Source organism: Pelodiscus sinensis, chromosome 4, assembly GCF_052426305.1.
Source record: "Pelodiscus sinensis isolate ZL-2025 chromosome 4, ASM5242630v1, whole genome shotgun sequence".
Lineage (NCBI taxonomy): Eukaryota > Metazoa > Chordata > Testudines > Trionychidae > Pelodiscus > Pelodiscus sinensis.
The window spans coordinates 135,929,399-135,948,446 of record NC_143055.1 but is presented as its reverse complement, the minus strand read 5'-3'; the positions used below and the strand labels follow the sequence as shown (position 1 = coordinate 135,948,446).

Genomic DNA, 19,048 nt, shown 5'->3' with positions numbered 1-19,048 from the left:
GGATCCCAGCTTGTCTCACCCTGCTAAGGCTAACCAGCCCAGCTCTGTGGTGTCTCGCGCCCCCCCCCCCCCCCCCGGGAGGATCTACTGCCCTTCCCCAGGGCCACACAGCCAGCCTTGCTGTGACCATTTCCCCAAGACAGTCACAATGGGAACCCCTGGATTTCCCCTCCCATTTCCAGCCCCCCCCCCATTCTCTACCATTCACTGAGTGCACAGACTGAACGCTGAGCCAGGCTGAATGCTGTAAGCTACCAGACGGAATAAAACCCCCTTTATCATCGTGCTATCAGGCATACGCTGATTTGCTGGTCAGCAGAAAAGGGCTATTTATCTGTTTAGTATTTCTACGGCAGGGGCACTCAGCCTTCCTAGGCTACTGTACCCCTTTCAGGACTCTGATTTGTCTTGGAGGACCGCAAGTTTCAGCAGCATAAGCAAGTCACTGTATGAAATTTTAGTTTGTACTGACTTTGCTAGTGCTGTTCATGTAGCCTGTTGTAAAACTAAGCAAATCTCCAGATGAGATAGACAGACCTGCGTATATCTCCAGATTGAGAACCACTGCTAAGTGCCCAAGTCGATACATAGTAGCACCCCGGCCATTCATTTTTCTCCTTAACTCCTGCTCCAGTAAATGACTTATTTGTAGATCAACTACAAACATGCACTGAAATACCATTCGGATTTCATCAGACTAATGCATAGGTATCTAGTACAAAAAAGTAAAGATACATTACAGCAGTGTTTCTCAGCCTTTTAAATATATAAAGTACCCCCTTTTCAAAACAAAACAAAACAGTAGCCCCAGTACCTACAGTACATTTTTGTTCTACTATTGCAACACATTTGATTAAACAACTTAATCGTAGCTCCTGCACTAACTGGAATTCTTCAGGGTATGCCCCCCATAGGTACACATCTCATCATCTGCCTGTGGTCTGAAAATGTCAGTAGCAGCACCCCTTCAGCCATGCACCCTTGTGCTCTGTACCATGAACACAGACAGCTATGTAGGCAAACCTCCTCCCCAGTTTCTTCTCAACCATGTCAGTCAGGAATGGAGCATTGAGCAGACCTGCTTCCCTGGCTCAGCCATAGCTGAGGGTTTTTCCTGGGCTTTTTATGTCTGTTTTACATTAAACCAGTTTTTGCAGCAGAATGCAGCAAGCACGATTTTTGGCTAGTTTACTGAGCTATGGGCTGTTTCCATGCCTGCTTCATGATTATTCTCATTCAGGCCTTACCAATACAATGGCTATTCTGAGAGTTTTTTAAAATCCATTGGTGGTTGAAATGCCTTGTCAAGGCTTTGATTCACACCCTCCTTATACTGATAGCACGGAATCTTGTGTATCTGTCTAAGTAGTTATTTGAGAAGTGAAACCACATTGTACATGGCTCATTTTGGTTTGGAACAGATTCATGACTGGTGAGACTGAACTAATGCTCATTTTCTATAGATTAGTGGTGTTTAACAGCCTACTAACCCAAGACTTCAGAAGACCTGGTTTTGAAGCATCTTCCAACTGCAGCCCCTTTTTTCTGGACCGACTTCCTTATATATTTACCAGGTGGGCTATCTTACAAAAAATGGTGTCCACTGAAGAGTGGACAAAATCATTTGCCATCATTTGTAATCACCATCCCTTGGTAAAGATGGCAGAAGCCAGGTGATTTTACACACATGCTTTCAAAAGTCTTTATGTAAACGTCATAATCAGCAAGTTTAGTATCCACTCGTGACATAGGACAGCAACATCAGTTTCATTCTTTTGCCTTTATTAAAGGAGTTTTACTGCTTATTTCCTTATGGCTGATGTTCAAGAGGAGGTAAGAGCACAGGTCCCCACCTGCACTGCATCCACTCACCAAATGCAGCAGGGCTGTCTGGACACACATGGCTATCCTGTCAATACATTGTTATAGACTAGTGACCTTTTGGTAAGTTATGCTGGGAAGGGCAAAACAAAGGATTCCCCTTCCCCTGATGTGCTTATGCCTCTTCTCACCCCAGGAGCACTCATGTGAGGGAATTCTCTTGTCCTCCAACCCTGCAAATAGCCACTTCCCTTGGCAGAAGCCACATTCCTCCCCGTGCCCTGACTGGCTGAGCAGCACGCAGGAATGCTAACACCACAGCTGGTAGTGGCACATCACGGGGGAGAGCGCAAATGGCAAAGCTGCAGCTCAAAAGGGCACGAGAATTCAGTATTCTAGTAAGATTAAAGGCTTTTTGACAAGCCCTGTTCAGAAAGGTCAAAAGTCTGACCTTAGTGTTCTGTGCAGCGGGGCAGCATCAAAGAGCTGCGGTTCTCAACCCAGAGCCCAACCAGCTCACAGGTGTGGCCTATGCATGCTGGAGTCCAGCAGGTTCCTGGCTGCATGGGAGTCTGAGCAGCTGGCCCATGCCATGTGGCAGGTGTTCTTGTTTGGGGCTGTCACCCGCTTCCACACCCTCTGGGATGTGGGGTAGGCAGCTGGTCTGGGATGCTGCTGCCCTGCCACCTGTGCCCTGAGGACCAGGTAACACACTGTGGGCCGGTAATCTTTGAGAACCACTGCCACAGAAGGGAATTTCAGCTCAAAGGGGCAGAGACATCAACTGTGCCAGTCGCTCCCCTTGTTACAAAAAGCTGCACTTGACTGGGGAGAGCAGAGTTAATAACGTTATTTGCCTCCTGAGCTCATCGTCATGATGAAGAGACTGATGACTGTACATTTTGGGCAAGTCACAGCATGGGAATGTTTTGCAGGAGCTCTCAGTTGAGGCTCCCGTCTGATTTCCTCCGTTCAGCTGTGTACTGTGCTGCCCTGGTTCTTATCGGCTTTTCTTTAAAGTTCTACACTACTGCAAAGAGGTCTCCTGGGATGGTCTCTAGAGGCTTCTTTCTGAAATCTTCCCACTCATTTCATGTACAAGGCCAAACACACAAACGAGTCTACTGTCCAAACATCTGTAGCAACTGGAGATTGGCATGTTCTGACAGCTTCACTAAAGCCCTCCCTGCTGCAGCTTCCCAGCCTGACAGCAGCCTGACTCCACCTATGTCAGGGGAACCAGCAGGAAAGTGCAGTGATGCCACATCCGACTGTCTAATGTATGACTGAAGAGTCTGAATGACACAGGTCATCAGGTAATGGGAAGTGTAGACTGCAAATCATGTGAGCCCCCGGGCTGCACACTACACAGCAGGCTGATGCATGCTTCACACGGACATGTGCCGGATCTTTCAAACATGTTTTACAAAGCCAGTCTGAAAATGTTTTCTACAGAGTTCCACGACCAATTATTTTTGTGTATGGCTCACAGCCAGTTACATGTCCAAGGGCTTCGCAGCTCCTGTGCAGCTTACATTTTAGGTACCTTTTTTTCCATTGGTTTATTTGACTTTATGTTTTCCACTAAGGGAGATGGCTTTTTAGTTCTATAGGCCACACTTCCTTTGATGCGTTTCCCTTTGATGGCAACAATATGTGGTAGCAGAGGAGGTTTACGAATCATCAGGGCTGTTCCTTCAGGAGTATAGGCTCGCAGCTGCAGTTTGTCTTCCAAGTGAGCCGTTATCGCAACCCAACCTGGGTAGATACCAGAACAGAATCCAGTTAGTTACAACCTCTCTCAGGGTATGTCTACACTACCCTGCTAGTTCGAACTAGGAGGGTAATGTATGCATACCGCACTTGCTAATGAAGCCCAGGATTTGAATTTCCCGGGCTTCATTAGCATAAGCGGGGAGCCGCCATTTTTAAATCCCCGCTGCTTCGAACCCCATGCAGCGCGGCTACATGGGGCTCGAACTAGGTAGTTCGGACTAGGTGCCTATTCCGAACTACCGTTACTCCTCGTGAAACGAGGTGTACCAGTAGTTCGGAATAGGCACCCTAGTCCGAACTACCTAGTTCGAGCCCCGTGTAGCCACGCTGCACGGGGTTCGAAGCAGCGGGGATTTAAAAATGGCGGCTCCCCGCTTATGCTAATGAAGCCCGGGAAATTCAAATCCTGGGCTTCATTAGCAAGTGCGGTATGCATACATTACCCTCCTAGTTCGAACTAGGAGGGTAGTGTAGACATACCCTCAAAGAAAACAAAAATCCACTGGATCATAGAATCATAGAATAATAGGACTGGAAGGGACCTCAAGAGGTCATCGAGTCCAGCCCCCCGCCCTCAAGGCAGGACCAAGCTCCATCTACAATTGCATTTAAACAACAGAAAGGGGGCCACCAACATCAGTAAGGATCCGATTCTCACACAGATTCTGCACCCAACAGGCCTCATTTAGACAAAGAATGGCAGCTGCTGGATGCCACGCACTTTTGAAAATCTAGCTCCGGTTCATAATCACATGCAAAGCTGCAGGCATTTTGGTCGGCACTGTGTCACCTTCCCTGGTCAGAAGTAGGATGTAAAAAACGAATACAAGTATTTACCATGTAACCAATAAAAATTCTGTTAACCACTCCCAGGGCTGGGGTTGCTGGCAGCCTCAAGAAGAGTTTAACCGGTGGGGTTACAATAAGTGAGAGCTTGTCAGTGAACCGGTCAAACTCTTACATCCCTAGTCAGAAGGCCATTGCACGTCACACAAGGCAGCCATAATGAAGTGACATCCAAGAGGAAGGGTACACAGCAGGCATGGATACTAGGGATGTAAAATCCCATTTAATTGGCTAACCTGTTAAACACATTGTTTAACCAGTTAACAGATTAAAGGGGGAGCTGCAGCCCCTCCAACCCCCCACTGGAGCAGCCCCTGCCTGTGGTGGGCCAGGACACCCCGCAGGCAGGGGCTGCTTCATGAACTGGAGCAGCCCCTGCCCGCGGCAGAGGGGAGCTGCTCCAATCCCACCAGTTAACCTTAACCAGCAAGCCTGGCTGGTTAATCTTTCCCATCCCTCGTCGATACCCCGCACGGTGAGGTGGAATGCAGAATTACCAGCAGAGGACAGCTTTATGTCAGCCACTGCCTCGAAGATGCCAATCCCTTCCAGCGTGATATCCTGAGCAGTAAGTGGTGGGAATTCTCTCATTCGTTCTTCACCTCCTGTGGGCACCTGACAATGCCGGACAGAAGAGGGGTTAACAGCTAACGAGAAAGACAACTTTAACCTTCTCCTACATTACAGAGCAAGTTACAGAGTGAAGTGCAGCAACTCAACTGTTTCTATTCTAACCGACACCAACACAAGTGACTGCTCTCACATTCTACACTAGTGCCATTTTCATAGAAAAGTGAAGGGACATTTTGTCCAGAAGCAAATCTCAAGGTGATAAAGATCTCACTGAGCTATCAAACTAGTAGGTACCTTAGAGATGCCAAGAAGCAGCTATTACAATATCAGAGCCTGTCCTATTGGATTCAATTCCAGGTGAGTTCAATGACATAGCCGAAGATACTAATTACTACAAAAGTACAAAAACTCTTCTATTGGTCAGTCTCAGAAAAGGAGCAATAATTCAGCATGAGCACTGAGCTGTACTGTTGCTTTGCAAGTGAAGATCAATACCAGAACAGATGGCCTGAAACTGCTTCAGAAAGTAGAAAATGTATCCTGTGGCTAGGGACGCTTGAATATTCATTAGCAAGAGAGTTTCCATTAGTGGTATCACCAAAGGAAACAAGTTACAACTCATGAAGAGATGCACAGACATACACTGAGGTCCTGCTTATGGGAAGACAAAAGGTGCATTTAAAAAATGTGAAAGCTAACACCTATTAGTGTTGAAAGGGCAAAGTTATAATATTACTTTAGCTGGTGGAGGCAAACTGGTGGCAGAGAAGGGGGCAACAGAGACTTTTAACTTAATCAGCTAATTCTGTTAAGAACATAAGAACGGCCAGACTGGGTGAGACCAAAAGTCCCTTTAGCGCAGTGTCCTGCCTGCCGACAGTGGCCAATGCCAGGTGCCCCAGAGGGAGGGAACACAACAGGGAATCCTCACGTGATCCCTCCCGTCACCCACTTCCAGACAAACTGAGACCAGGGACGCCATTCCAACCCATCCCGGCTAACAGCCACCGATGGACCTAACCTCCATGAATCTGTCTAGATCTTTTTTGAACCCTGTTAAAGTTCTAGCCTTCACCGCATCCTCTGGCAAGGAGTTCCACAGGCTGACTGTGCACTGAGTGAAGAAAAACTTCCTTTTGTTTGTTTTAAGCCTGCTGCCTATTCATTTCATTTGGTGACTTGGGTTTTTTTTTTATTGTGGGAATAAGTAAATCACTTTTCCTTATTCACTTTTCCCACACCACTCATGATTTTATAGACCTGTCATATCCCCCCTTAGTCTCCTCTTTTCTAAGATGAAAAGTCCAAGTCTTTTTAACCTCTCTTCATATGGGACCCATTCCAAACCCCTCAGCATTTTTGTTGCCCTTTTCTGAACCTTTTCCAATGCTAATATATCTTTTTTGAGATGAGGCGACCACATCTGTACACAGTATTCAAGATGTGGGCGTACCATAGTTTTATACAGAAGCAAAAAGATATTTTCTGTCTTATTCTCCATCCCTTTTTTAATGACTCCTAACATTCTGTTCGCTTTTTTGACTGCCGCTGCACACTGAGTGGATGTTTTCAGAGAACTATCCACAATGACTCCAAGATCTTTCTCTTGAGTAGTTGTAGCCAAATTAGTCCCTGTCATAATCAGGAGTGCTGACCATCACCCGGTGACTAAGGGGTTAACTAAAGCCTCCTAGCCAATATATCGGTGGTCAGCCAATAAAAATGCAGGTAGGAATTTCAAACGGAGAGAGGGGGGTTTCTCTCTCTCTTTGTTTGAGATTCAGAGCAGTTTCTCCCAGCTACTGAGGGAGATGGGAGACACTTCTCTCTCCAAGAATGGACTTCTTAACATGTGTAAGTAGGAAAAGTTTAGATAGTCCATCAGGGTTTATTATTTTCCTTGTTTGGGGATTTGAAAATAATGTCTGAGCTTGCTAACTCTTCCTTTTTTCTCTTTTGTAACTAAGCCTTCAGCCCAAGATTTTTTCCCAAGTATCTATATCAACGGTGGCTCTTTTCATCTAGCCAATTTACTAAGCTTGCAATTGTAGTTTTGTTTTGATAACAAAATATTGTTTTTTTTAAGTAACTGGTAGTGATTGATTTTTTTGTATCCTGGAGGGTCTGTGTGTATCTGCATGCCTCTGACTGAGGGGTCAGCTACCACAGACTGAAGCACGCTTTTCTCTTTTCTTTTTCAAGCTCTTTTGGGGAAAAAGAGCTTGGGGTACCCCATGGGCTGGTTTCAAGTGTCCACCTGTTTGTGGGTTCAAAAGCACTTGACAGTGGCAGCAGGTCCCCCAAAATATGGATATTAGGATGGGGGGGGGGGGGAATTTTTGTACCAGAGCCTGTAGAGGCAAGGTTTTGGAGTGTTCTTCTGCATTTGTCATGCTGGAGTGGGGAACAGCCTTGACAGTCCCCTTCATATTGTATATATCGTTGGGATTATTTTTTCCAACGTGCATTACTTTACATGCACGTTATCAACGTTATTTTCATTTGCCATTTAGTTTGGTGACATCTTTTTGAAGCTCTTCCCAGTCTGCTTTGGTCTTAACTACCTTGAGCAGTTTGGGATCATCTGAACATTTTGCCACCTCCCTGTTTACCCCTTTCTCCAGATCATTTATAAATGCATATACACGTGGGTGGTGGGTGAAGGCAGGGCTAGGGGAGGCAAGATCCTAGCCCCCGCTTCTGCCCAGGCCACGCCCGCCATGGGAGCCAGGCCCAGCACCATGGGGAGGTGGAGTGGCACATAGCCCCAGCACCACAGGAAGGGGGGACAGCATGCAGCCCCGGCAGCATAGGGAGGGTGCATGGCCCTAGCCTCTCCAGCCCCAGCCCCACAGGAAGGAGGGACAGCATGCAGCCCCGGCGCCTTAGGGAGGGTGGAGGGTGCAGGGCCCTAGCCTCTCCAGCCCCAGAGCACAGGGAGGTGAGGTGGTACCTTGGGGAGGGCAGGCGCTCAGGGGCAGCAACACTCTACCCCCCTGTTGTTTGTGTGGGTTGGGCAAGGTTCTAAAATTGAGGGCGAGGATAATGCACTCTCTCTTATTTCTCCCTGGAAGGGGAAGAATCTCTGACAAGACAATGCAGAGAGTTCTAGCATGGACTCAAAGCCTCTGCTGGGTCATGCACAGGAAAACCAGTAACACGACCTTACTCCTTACATACCAGAACACCAGATAGAAGGCGTCCTCTTACCTTCAGTAATGTGTCTCCAGCATGCTTCTGATAGATGCCGTCTGCCTTCTCCAGGGTAGTCACATGGACTGGCAACAGGTTAGAAGCCACAACAGAAAACCAGGAGGATTTTGCTCCCTAAAAATCAACGGGGGTGTGTGTTTAACAAACTGAATGCTGTAAAGATGCTTACAAGTTGCTGTCCACCATTCTCCCACCTTCTGCTTAAAAGCAGTTACATCATTCTCTCTTCTAGGCAGGGTCACAGGCTTTGCCTACACTGCCAATTGAGTGGTGCTTTCCCTTCCCCCCAAATGACAAGTGGCACTGTAAATGGCTTGTTGTGGACCGCACTTTCCTTCTACTACAGGAACCAACGCACCCCTCCCCCAGTATTTTATCAGCAAAAGCGGGACAAACAGCATTTACACTGCCAGACTTTTAGTTACCTGCCCTTTCTGTAAAAGTTGTGTAGTGCAGACAAAGCCTTGGTCTTTGAAAAGCATCTGTACTGTTTTGCACTGCTCAGTGAGAAGGGAGAAACAATAACAGGAAACGTGGGAATGGCAGAGGTCTTAATGACTTCTTTGTTTTGGTCTTCACCAAGAAGTCTGAAGGAATGCATAACATAGTGAATGCTAATGAAAAGGGGGTAAGCTTAGAAGATAAAACAAAAAAGCCACATTAAAAATCACTTAAAGTTAGATGTCTGCAAGTCAGCAGGGCCTGATGAAATGTGTCCTAGAATACTCGAGATGATAGAGGAGGCATCTGAGCCTTTAGCTATCATCTCTGAAAAAATCATGGAAGTTGGGAGAGATTCCAGAAGACTGGAAAAGGGCAAATCTAGTGCCCATCTATAAAAAGGGAAATAAGAACAACCCAGGAAACTACAGACCAGTCAGTTTAACTTCTGTGCCAGGAAAGATAATAGAGCAAGTAATTAAGGAATTCACCTGCAAACACTTGGAAGGAGTACGGCAGAAAGGGATCTAGGGGTTATAGTGGACCACAAGTTGAATATGAATCAGCACTATGAAGCTGTTGCAAAGAAAGCAAACATGATTCTGGGATGTATTAACAGGTATGTTGTGAGCAAGACACGAGAAGTCATTCTTCCACTCTACTCTGCGGTGATTAGGCCTCAATTGTTGTACCGTGTCCACTTCTGGGCACCACATTTCAAGGAAGATGTGGAGAAATTGGAGAGGGTCCAGACAAGAGCAACAAGAATGATGAAAGGTCTAGAGAACATGAGCTTGGAGGGAAGACTGAAAGAACTGGGCTTGTTTAGTTTGGAAAGGAGAAGATGAAGAGCAGCCATGATAGCGATCTTCCAAGTATTTAAAAGGGTATCACAAGGAGGAGGGAGACAAATTGTTTTTCTTGGCCTCTGATGATAGGACAAGAAGCAATGGGCTCAAACTGCAGCAAGGAAGGTTTAGGTTGGACATTAGGAAAAACTTCCTAACTACCAGGGTGGTTAAACACTGGAATAAATTGCCCAGGGAGGTTGTAGAATCTCCATCTCTGGAGATATTTAAGAACAGGTTAAACAGACATCTATCAGGGATAGTCTAGATGGTACTGGGACCTGCTGTGAAGGCAGGGGACTGGAGTTGATAACCTTGCGAGGTCCCTACCAGTTCTAGTGTTCTATGATTTTATAAACAGTGGCTTCTCTGCATATAACGGAGCTGAGATTCCGATGGAAAACACAACAGCTGTGCCACCTCAAAGCTTCTAGTCCTGAAGCAAGCCCTGAATACTCCTGATTCTATAGCTTCTGCATCATAGCACAATGCCAAGGTGCTACCATAATACAAACACAATACACGCCATTCATCTGAGAGGCGTGGGGGACATGGCAACTTTTGGAGAACTGCATGTTGAGAGAAATGGAAGTGCTATTCGCTAACAAAGGGCTAGGAGGGGGCCTCCCTGTGGATATGGATAACTCTGGATTTTCAGATGAAAGGAATCTGGATAATTGAAATGGCACTTAAATCAAAACCTGTTCTCCACTCAGGTCATGCAATAAAGCGATAATCAAACATTGCAGAATATGTATCTTTACACTAGCTTAGCTCACACTACAGGGAGTACTGCCAGCGTGACCACCACTGGAAGGCTTATTTCTGGAGGGCATGACAGACTTCTCCTGCTCAGCTGATGCTCTCAGATCATTTCCCAGCTCCGGTAGTAAAGCATCCCTCCTGTAATACTACACTTTGCTTTGGGCACCTAGAATTCTATGAAGACTGAATCAAACCAAGGAATCTGCTCTCCTGCCGGCGCTTGGATGCAACTCCCCCCATCAGCCCAGGACAAGACTACAAACTTTTCCCATGGTGTGACGACTTGCAGTTGGCATAGTTGTGCTGACAAAAGCCGAGTGCAGATGCAGTTATAGCAGACAAAATGTGCTTTTATCAATATAGTTTATGGCAGGTCCTGGAATAAGATAGACTAGCCCAAGTTCAATTTTGCCTGTCTATGCTGCAGCCACACTGGGAGCACTTTGCCAGGATAGTATCCTGGTATACAGGCAAAGTGCTACAAATGTAGCCCTTGCCTAAGGCTGTAGAGGAGGAGTTGGCCGAGGTGGAGCTATTTATGGACAGTCCTTAGCGTGTGTGTGGGGGTATTTTTAATTTATGTGCTAGGCATATCGAGCACAGGATGAGCATTGACAGCTGCATTTTAGAAATAGAATAAATAAAACTTCCAGTAATAATGCAAGTGTCTAAAGGGGAAAATGGAAAGCCAGACACAAACATGCCTCTGTTTTACCCTTTCCTATTAGATATTGCTTTAACCCTAGAGCAGTGGTTTCCAAACTTTTGGCAGCACGCCCCCTTTTTGATTTTTGAGAAACCCTCATGCCCCGCCACTTCCCAATAGCAGCAAAACTTGATGAGAGTATTTTTTTTTTTTTAAATAAAGTAGTAACTTTTGCCAAAAATAGCAGCAAAACTATTGACCGGGGGGGGGGGGGGGAGCGGGCGGAGAGGGAAGAGAGAGAGGAGGGAAGGAGGACTGGGTCAGTTTGGGAACCCATGCCCTAGAGGAAATACTAATGACATCACATTCTATTGAAATCACATTCTATTGACAATTTCTACAACAGCTTTTGAAAAAGCTCACTCCTTGCCTTACATCAACGCGCTTGCCTTTTAAAATGAAGCAAATCATCCAAAGGGGTAATTGGCACAAGTATTTAACCACCATCTACCATAAATATCTTTAAGGGAAACCATCCCAGTTAGAATCACATGCCCGCCCAATGGAGGTTTGACCCAAAACCGTGGTGAGTGACAAGGATAAGCAAAGGACAGTAATTTTCCAGGGTTTTTTCCTATTTTATTTTGTTGGCTAGTGTTTGATAAAGTACTGTTTCCTTTCTTTTCTGATTAAATGATTCTTATAAATGTCGATGGGGAAGCAGAAATGCCATTAATTTGCTTCCTTGTGTAGTTCTTTCACGTAACACAGTGTCGCTTTAGAGTGGTATCATTTTGGCTACACTCAGCCCTGTCAGCTACCTTGCAAGGATTTGTCCCCCTTGTTCTTTTAGTGGCCCATCAATCTTAAAGCAATTCTCAGGTTTCACTTAGAACAAAGCTCAGGACCTCTCTGTAACATGCTGCCAGGTGTGTCTTTACAGTACAGAAACCTTTACTTTGGGGGCAAGCATGGGGCACGGCCTTTTTCTAAAGCATTTTTTTACTGTACACAACAAGGTGTGTGTTTCATTAGTGAAATCTCAAGAGCAGCAGTTACCAAAGAAATGGTGAGGAAAGCTGCACAACCAGCTTGAGGGGGGAAGGTATTTTGTTACTGATTCTAACACTACAAAGCACAAACAAGATCTAATTCACAGAACATTAAAAAGCCACTCTCCCTTACCTGTAGATAATCTATACGTCCCAAAGCACCTAGAAACAAAACCATTCCAGGCTTCAGTACAAAGGTCCGTGGAACAATGGCATGAGTGGGTAAGACAATCTTTACTTCTTTCTCCGAGAGAAGATTTAAAACCTGCAAACAAATTGTGCAAACATAACTCATTCCGGATAGTTTTACAAAACACAATGAAAACAATGCTCTTGCTTTTTGGGGAAAAAGGAACATGAACACATATATCTGAACAGAGAACAGCAGGCTCAAATGACCTTATACAAGTAGAATAGTAATAGAGAGGTAGCTGTGTTAGTTTTTCCTTTTGTTTTAGCAAGATCAGACTATGTAGCACTTTAAAGACTAACAAGAAACTCATCACCTATTAAACCATCTTGTTAGTCTTTAAAGTGCTACATGGTTTTTCCTTTTCTTATACAAGTAGGACTGTCTATTCTGTTCAGCCACTTGCTCATCTTTAGCAATTCATGTGCACTGACTTGAAGTACCTTGTAACAGGGACATTCCAAGCTAATAACATGCTTGCACCTTACATCTTTAGAGTCTGAACAGCTCAAGCCAATTTGTCCTCTGCAATGTTCACAGAATCATCTTACTGCTACTTCCTGTCCTATCAGAGTTTGCGGATAGTCCCTGCTGTGCTCCTGCATGAATGCTATTTATTGTGCAACAACCCAAAAGGAGATTGTGATCACCAGACCCCATTCTATTTTTTAGAATAGAATAGCTTTAGTCCCTTGTGATTGGATTCTCCCTGAAAACCACAACGAAAGGGTATAATGCTAGCTCCTGCTACCAGACCCCATTTTCAGTACTTGAACCCCCTCCTTTCTCCTACACAATTATACTACTACAATAGACACACACATTCAAGGTTCAGACAAAAAACTGATCTGTAAATTGTTCAGTAACATGGTTGTAAATAGTGCTTAGTCCAGGCAACAGCAATAAACACCCACTTTGTAAGATGGCTGTGACACTATTTGCTACAGCAAAACCACCCAGTGTGATCAATTTTACTGTGCAAAACAGGTCTTACTAGAAGCAGATGGATTTTTTTGGTGTCACGGGGACAGAAATTTATCCAAAACAATGCAGTTTTCAAGGCTCTAAAACAATATGCAAAATCACATTGAATTTGATAAACAGTTTGGCTGAAAAAACAAAAGTATCGAAAAAGTTAAACATTTCATTTTGAGCATTTCAAAATGAGTGAGTGTGAAAATACCCTGAAAATGGCTGAGCTGAAAAACCAACCCCCTCCCAAAACCTGTTTCAAACTGATTAAAACAATTCAGTCAATTTCAAATATATGTCAAGTTTTTCAATTCAAAGCAACATTTTGAATAAAACTGATTTTGGTTTAATTCAAAATGGCTCCCCCTCAATTTTGATTCAGCTCTCAACAAAAATAAATACAAGTCTATTATTCACTCAGCTCTATTTATTACACAATATTCTGATGCCTTCAAGTAATCCTCTACTGTCACCCAATGTAAGAGTCTTATATCATCAGGATATCGAAAATCAATTTTCCTATACTCAGACAGCTAAGAGAGTGAGCTCTCTCTCAAATACTGATTTCTCAAATGCAGAGTACCTACACAATTTTCTTTTACAATCCCTGGCGTATCAAAAAACCAGCGAGCATCTTTCAGTTCATTGTATGTAAATTCCACTCTCTCTTTAGGCTTCTTAGATGGAATGACAGGCTCCTCTTCCATGTTAAAAGAGAGCTCATCAGGATCAAAGTGAATAATACCTTTTGACTTCTGTTGTTGAAATGTTCTTCCCACCCTTCCTACATGAAAAAGGAAATGCATTTTTAATAATTTGTTACTTCACTTCAACTGGAAATTTCTCTTCATTACACACTGAAAAATAAGTAAAATATATGATTAAAATAATATAAATGCGATAGAAACTTACAAATGTAAAGGCTCAAAACTCAAAATTCTTCCACAATTTGATCAGAGGAAGTGGGTCTGGCCCACAAAAGCTCATCACCTAATAAACCATCCTGTTAGTCTTTAAAGTGCTGCATAATCCTGTCTTTTGTTTCAGAAGGTTAAAAAGTGACTTATTTAAAATACTTGAATGTGTTCTCTCTTGTCCAACAAAAACGGAAAAATTCAGTGCTGTTAGCACTCCCTCAAATCATGGACCTGATATAATGTGCTCTTAATATTAAGTTTTGCTGTTAAGTTTATTTACTTTTATTATTAGGCTATGTCTATACCACAGGCTTCTTGCACAAGAAACCTTTTGCATTAGAGTTTTTGCGCAAGAGTATGTCCACACCTCAAAGCACATCGCAAAAGCAATGTGCTTTTGCGCAAAAGGAGCGTCCAGCACTTGTGGAAGAAAGCTCTGATGGCCATTCATTGAATGGCTATTAGAACACCTATGCTTTTTCCCATAGGGGTTTCTTGTGCAAGAAACCCCTCTGGAGTGTCCGCACTGGCCATTTTGCACAATAGCTGTAGCGCTAAAAGCAGTTATGCCTCAGAAAAGGAGGTTTACCAATAGTGGAAAAAGCCCTCTGTTCTGCCGTTTAACTGCCTATTTAATTTAATTGTGCAAGTGCTCATTTGAGGTGTGGATGCTCCCCAGATTTTTGCTCAAAAACCTTGTAGTGTGGACGTAGCCTTAGTGTATTACAGTAACCCAAAGGACCTCAATTGTGTTCCCATTGTTATAGTCATCACCGAAAACACCAACCTTCACCTTTCAAACACTTATGCATGTGGTTAATTCTATTTGTGGGAGTACTGATTCGGATGGAATTGCTTGAATAAATGTAGGATAAGGTCCTTGGTTTGCAGCAATTACAGTCTGTGCAAGAAAGTATTGCCTGCAAAGCTTACAAACTACACAAAGCTCTAGCTCAGTGTTTCTTAAACTGTTCCGTGGCACACCAGTGTGCTGCAAGGTAGTCGGAGGTGTGCCGTGGAGAAAAACAGAATTCAAAATGGCCACCCTTAAAGGGGCAGGTGACTTTTTTTAGGCTCAATAACTTTCCCCGATCCTTCCCCCCCCCCAATAACTCCCCCCCCGATTTTTTTTTGGGGGGGGGGGGGGTTCTTCGGTCTTAAAAAGTTTAAGAAACACTGTTCTAGCTGCTTGCTTGCCTGCCTTTAATCGGTTAGCGGTTACTCAATTAAACGGGATTCTGCATCCCTAGTTCATTCCCTCTGGGGCACCTGGCATCAGCCACTGTCGGAAGACAAGATGCTTGGCTAGACAGACCTTTGGTCTGATCTAGTATGGCAGTTCTTATCTTTAATGAATTCTTATTCTGATATATTGTTACACTATTGCATACACTAATAACCCAAATCTGAATTGTATCACAAATGCATGCTGGCTAGCAATTTTTACTAATCAAGAGTGCACTTTAGATACTAACATACCATACAATAAAGTTTAATTGAATCTTTAATGCAGTATCACCATTTGCTCTTAAGATTTAAATATTCTCTCTCAGATAACACTCACCTATTAAATAACCTTGCTTTTTAAGGCATTTAAGATATTTTTGTTCATCACCACTAAGTTGTTCTTCAGTTTTTTCTGCATCTGCTTTTAATCTTTCCTGTCTTCTGAACAGCCTGTCAGGTGTAGGATTAATAATTGGAAATTTCAGGAGATTTAAGGTTGTGCCTGAAAAATAAATGCCAATGTTATCCAGGTCTATGATTGCGCAAATTAAATATAGTATATAAAAGCAATTAAATGTTAAGGTGCAAACAGTGAAAAAAGCCACATACAGAACAAATTTCACTGGCTTTATGATGGCCTCATTCTTCTTTATGAAACAGAAAAACAAATACACAATAACAAAACTAAAGACAACTGCTAAGTTAAAGACTCTTCTCAGAAATTACTGTCCACAGTGGCTAGGACAACACTATGATGTTGGACAACAGTTGTTAGCAGTTGTGTTAGCTTCTAGGAAGCCAATGTGCTGAGCATGATACGAATGGGTTGCACCTATACACACATCCTTTTGCAAAGAAACATTACTTGTGGTACAACTGCATGAAAACTAGCAAAATTCTTCACAATTAAGACCTAATCCATTTTGCCATTATCATGATTCTTATTTATGGCAATTAATTTACTGAAAAATAAACGATAAAAGCCAGACATGAAAACTATCTTTAAAAACTATTGCAAGTAAACAGAACTTTTATAAGAGCAAAACCTGGTGTTTCTTTCAATTTGCCTTTAAAAGTGATGCGCAGAGAAAATAGGACTGTGGTCATTTAGATTTGATTTTTTTTAACTTTATAAATTAATATCTTGTTTGTAGCTTTTTCCCCCCGGAAGACACCATGGCCTTTTTGAGACTAGGAAGGAAGATATTTTTAAAAAATGTGTTAGCTAACACTAATGCATTTTACAATCTTAGTACAGTGAATGAAATTGTATCATTTATAATTTTCAGACAGGTTGCCATGTTAGTCTGTTTCAGCAAAAACAATGAAGAGTCTTTAAGGTGCCACAGGGGACACACATTTATTTGGGCATAAGAGCTTTTATGTGCTGCAGTCCTCTTCATCCGGTGCATGAAGTGGAAACTACAATTAGGTGGGGAGATATACACAGATGCAATCTTGTTATAATCTATAACGTTTTAGCTAACCAAGGTCAAGATTATGGGGGAATGGAGTGTCAGTATGAGTGTCAAGAACTGTTACTTTGGGGCACCTACTATCTCAACAGGATGCTACTAACACCATTGCTAGGTCACTTTCCACACAAGTGCCACACTCACTGAATAATGCCACTGAAAACTAGAGAGCCCTGTTTCAATTAATATTCTTCACTATTGAACGAGACTGGTAAATATTTTCCCCAGAGATTTTGAAGCGCGTTTGGCCAAATAATAGGACCTGGAATTTATGGGTTATGTTTTGAGAAACGGACATAATCCTGACATGGGACTTGCTATAGTCAGTCCTGGCCAGTGCCAAAAAGAGCCCCATTAGACTGAAGGACCGGGAAGAGGATTAACATCTGATATTAAAATACATCACACTAGTACTCTGCTCTCTGCAGGTCACTTTGCAGTTTAGTTCTGTCCTGCTGTCTGACTGCTTAGCCTTTTCCAATACTGATGCTGCCTGAATTTTTGATATTGGTAGAACGGGCAGCAGCGAGAATGAGACACCCATGCTGAAAGCAGAGAGGAGCTAATGTTTGGTTCTTCAATTTGTCAAGCAAACCTCTGAAAATGTAAAAGTTCTGCACTGGGACTGGACTACAACTAGGAGATGTGCTACTGCTTGAAGCCTGACAGATAATTCTCCTCCGTGAAATACACAGCTCTGAGCATCACCATAACATACCAATGTTGGAAATCAAATATAAGTGTTCAAATGGCAGATTTACTACCCACTTCTCAAACTAACCCCCAATCTTATCTCACAATGACAGCTCTTCTAAGCTGCCCCAAATTATTCCTTTCTATTAAATACAGCTACATCTAACCCTTAGACTGCATGCAGATGATTCCCATTGGCTAAGGTCAGCTTCACTAGGCTGAGTCAAGTTACGAGTTTTCAGAAGGTTTGAATCGTGCTGAATTTGAAATTCTGGAAAGGCATGAGCTACCACCAGACAACCTTATCTCTGTGCTAACAAAGGTTTTTGCCATTTCACATAGCTAAAGCCTTTATCATAATGCCTATGCACGAGACCAACTTAAGGTAGCACAGGGCAAGCTTACCGCTTGCATTTGTTAGCTACTGAGTGCTTGATTTTGCAACCTTAAAAGTTCTTTTGCCAACTTTTTTGGGGGGAATGTTATTATATACATCACTACAAGATTTGCCCCACGTTACTCAGGTGCTTAACTCAAATATATCTGAAAGTCTCTCAAATATATAGTAGATAACACCCAAGAGTCTGCAGTCAAGAACAGGCCCCTATATAAAAGCCAGTTCTTACCCCAAAAAGAACTTTAGTTTTTTTAAATTCTTACCCCCAAAAAGCTTAAACGGATAATGACAGAAGTCCCCATCCATGCCCCTCTCACCTGGCCAGGGCGAGATTGTTGCTCGGTTGATCACCTCTGGGGCTTTGGACTTGCAGTAGTCAGACTGCAGCAGAGTATTGAACAGTGTGGATTTGCCAGAGTTGGTAGTGCCTATGAGATACACATCGCCATTGCACTTCCAGGAGCGCTGCAGCTTGGAGATCAGCTCCTCCACGCCATAGCCTGTCTTGGCACTGATGAGGTGCACATCCACCAAGTTGTGGCGCCCAGTCCTGTCAGCCTGGTCCCCAATGCCCTTGGCTGCAGGGAGGATGCCCAGGCGGGCACAGCTCTTCAGCAACAACTTTCGGAAGCGCTTCAGATAGTCTGGAGAGTCCCCAGGCAACAGGTCCACCTTGTTGCCCACCACCAGGATGTTTGACCCTGCACTCACCAGCTCAGGGAGGTCTGGCAGCACGGAGTCCGGTAGGTCCAGCATATCAACCATATACAACACCAGGGGGGACCGACCATGCCGGGGGGGGCTGCGCAGAGCCGCGCTAACTAGGCTGCGGTATTGCTCCCGGGTCACCTGCATGTGCTGTGCCTGCTGGTGATGGACCAGGAGCCAGCAACGTTGACACACCACCCCCTGCAGGGCCCGGTGTACCTCCGAGTCCCCCAGGGCCCCCAGTCCGTCTGAGCCCCCTGGGGTTCCCTGTGCCCCCAATTCCACCGAGCCCCCCAAAGCCTCCTGGGTCCCCAAACCTTCCAAGCCCACCAGGGGCCCCAAATCCTTCGACCAGCTTGGGGCATCTTGTGTATCCGATTCCTCCAGGCTCCTTGGCCCCCCTAAACTTTCCAAGCCCCCCCGCGCCCCCAGCTCGGTCGAGCGCCCCGGGCCCCCCCGCGCCCCTAACTCCTCCGGGCCCCCCCGCG

General features: G+C 44.2%; 1 protein-coding gene across 1 annotated transcript; it reads right to left on the bottom strand.

The window, feature by feature from the left end:
* Nucleotides 1–1,761: 1,761 nt before the first annotated feature.
* On the bottom strand, nucleotides 1,762–18,845 carry NOA1 (nitric oxide associated 1). The gene is made up of 7 exons (XM_014575922.3): nucleotides 18,170–18,845; nucleotides 15,625–15,789; nucleotides 13,731–13,927; nucleotides 12,115–12,246; nucleotides 8,227–8,343; nucleotides 4,941–5,058; nucleotides 1,762–3,579 (listed from the first exon to the last, which is right to left on the bottom strand). Exons 1-7 carry the CDS (start codon nucleotides 18,705–18,707, stop codon nucleotides 3,353–3,355), a joined length of 1,494 nt encoding a protein of 497 aa, XP_014431408.3. The 5' UTR covers nucleotides 18,708–18,845; the 3' UTR covers nucleotides 1,762–3,352.
* Between the last annotated feature and the right edge of the window lie 203 nt (nucleotides 18,846–19,048).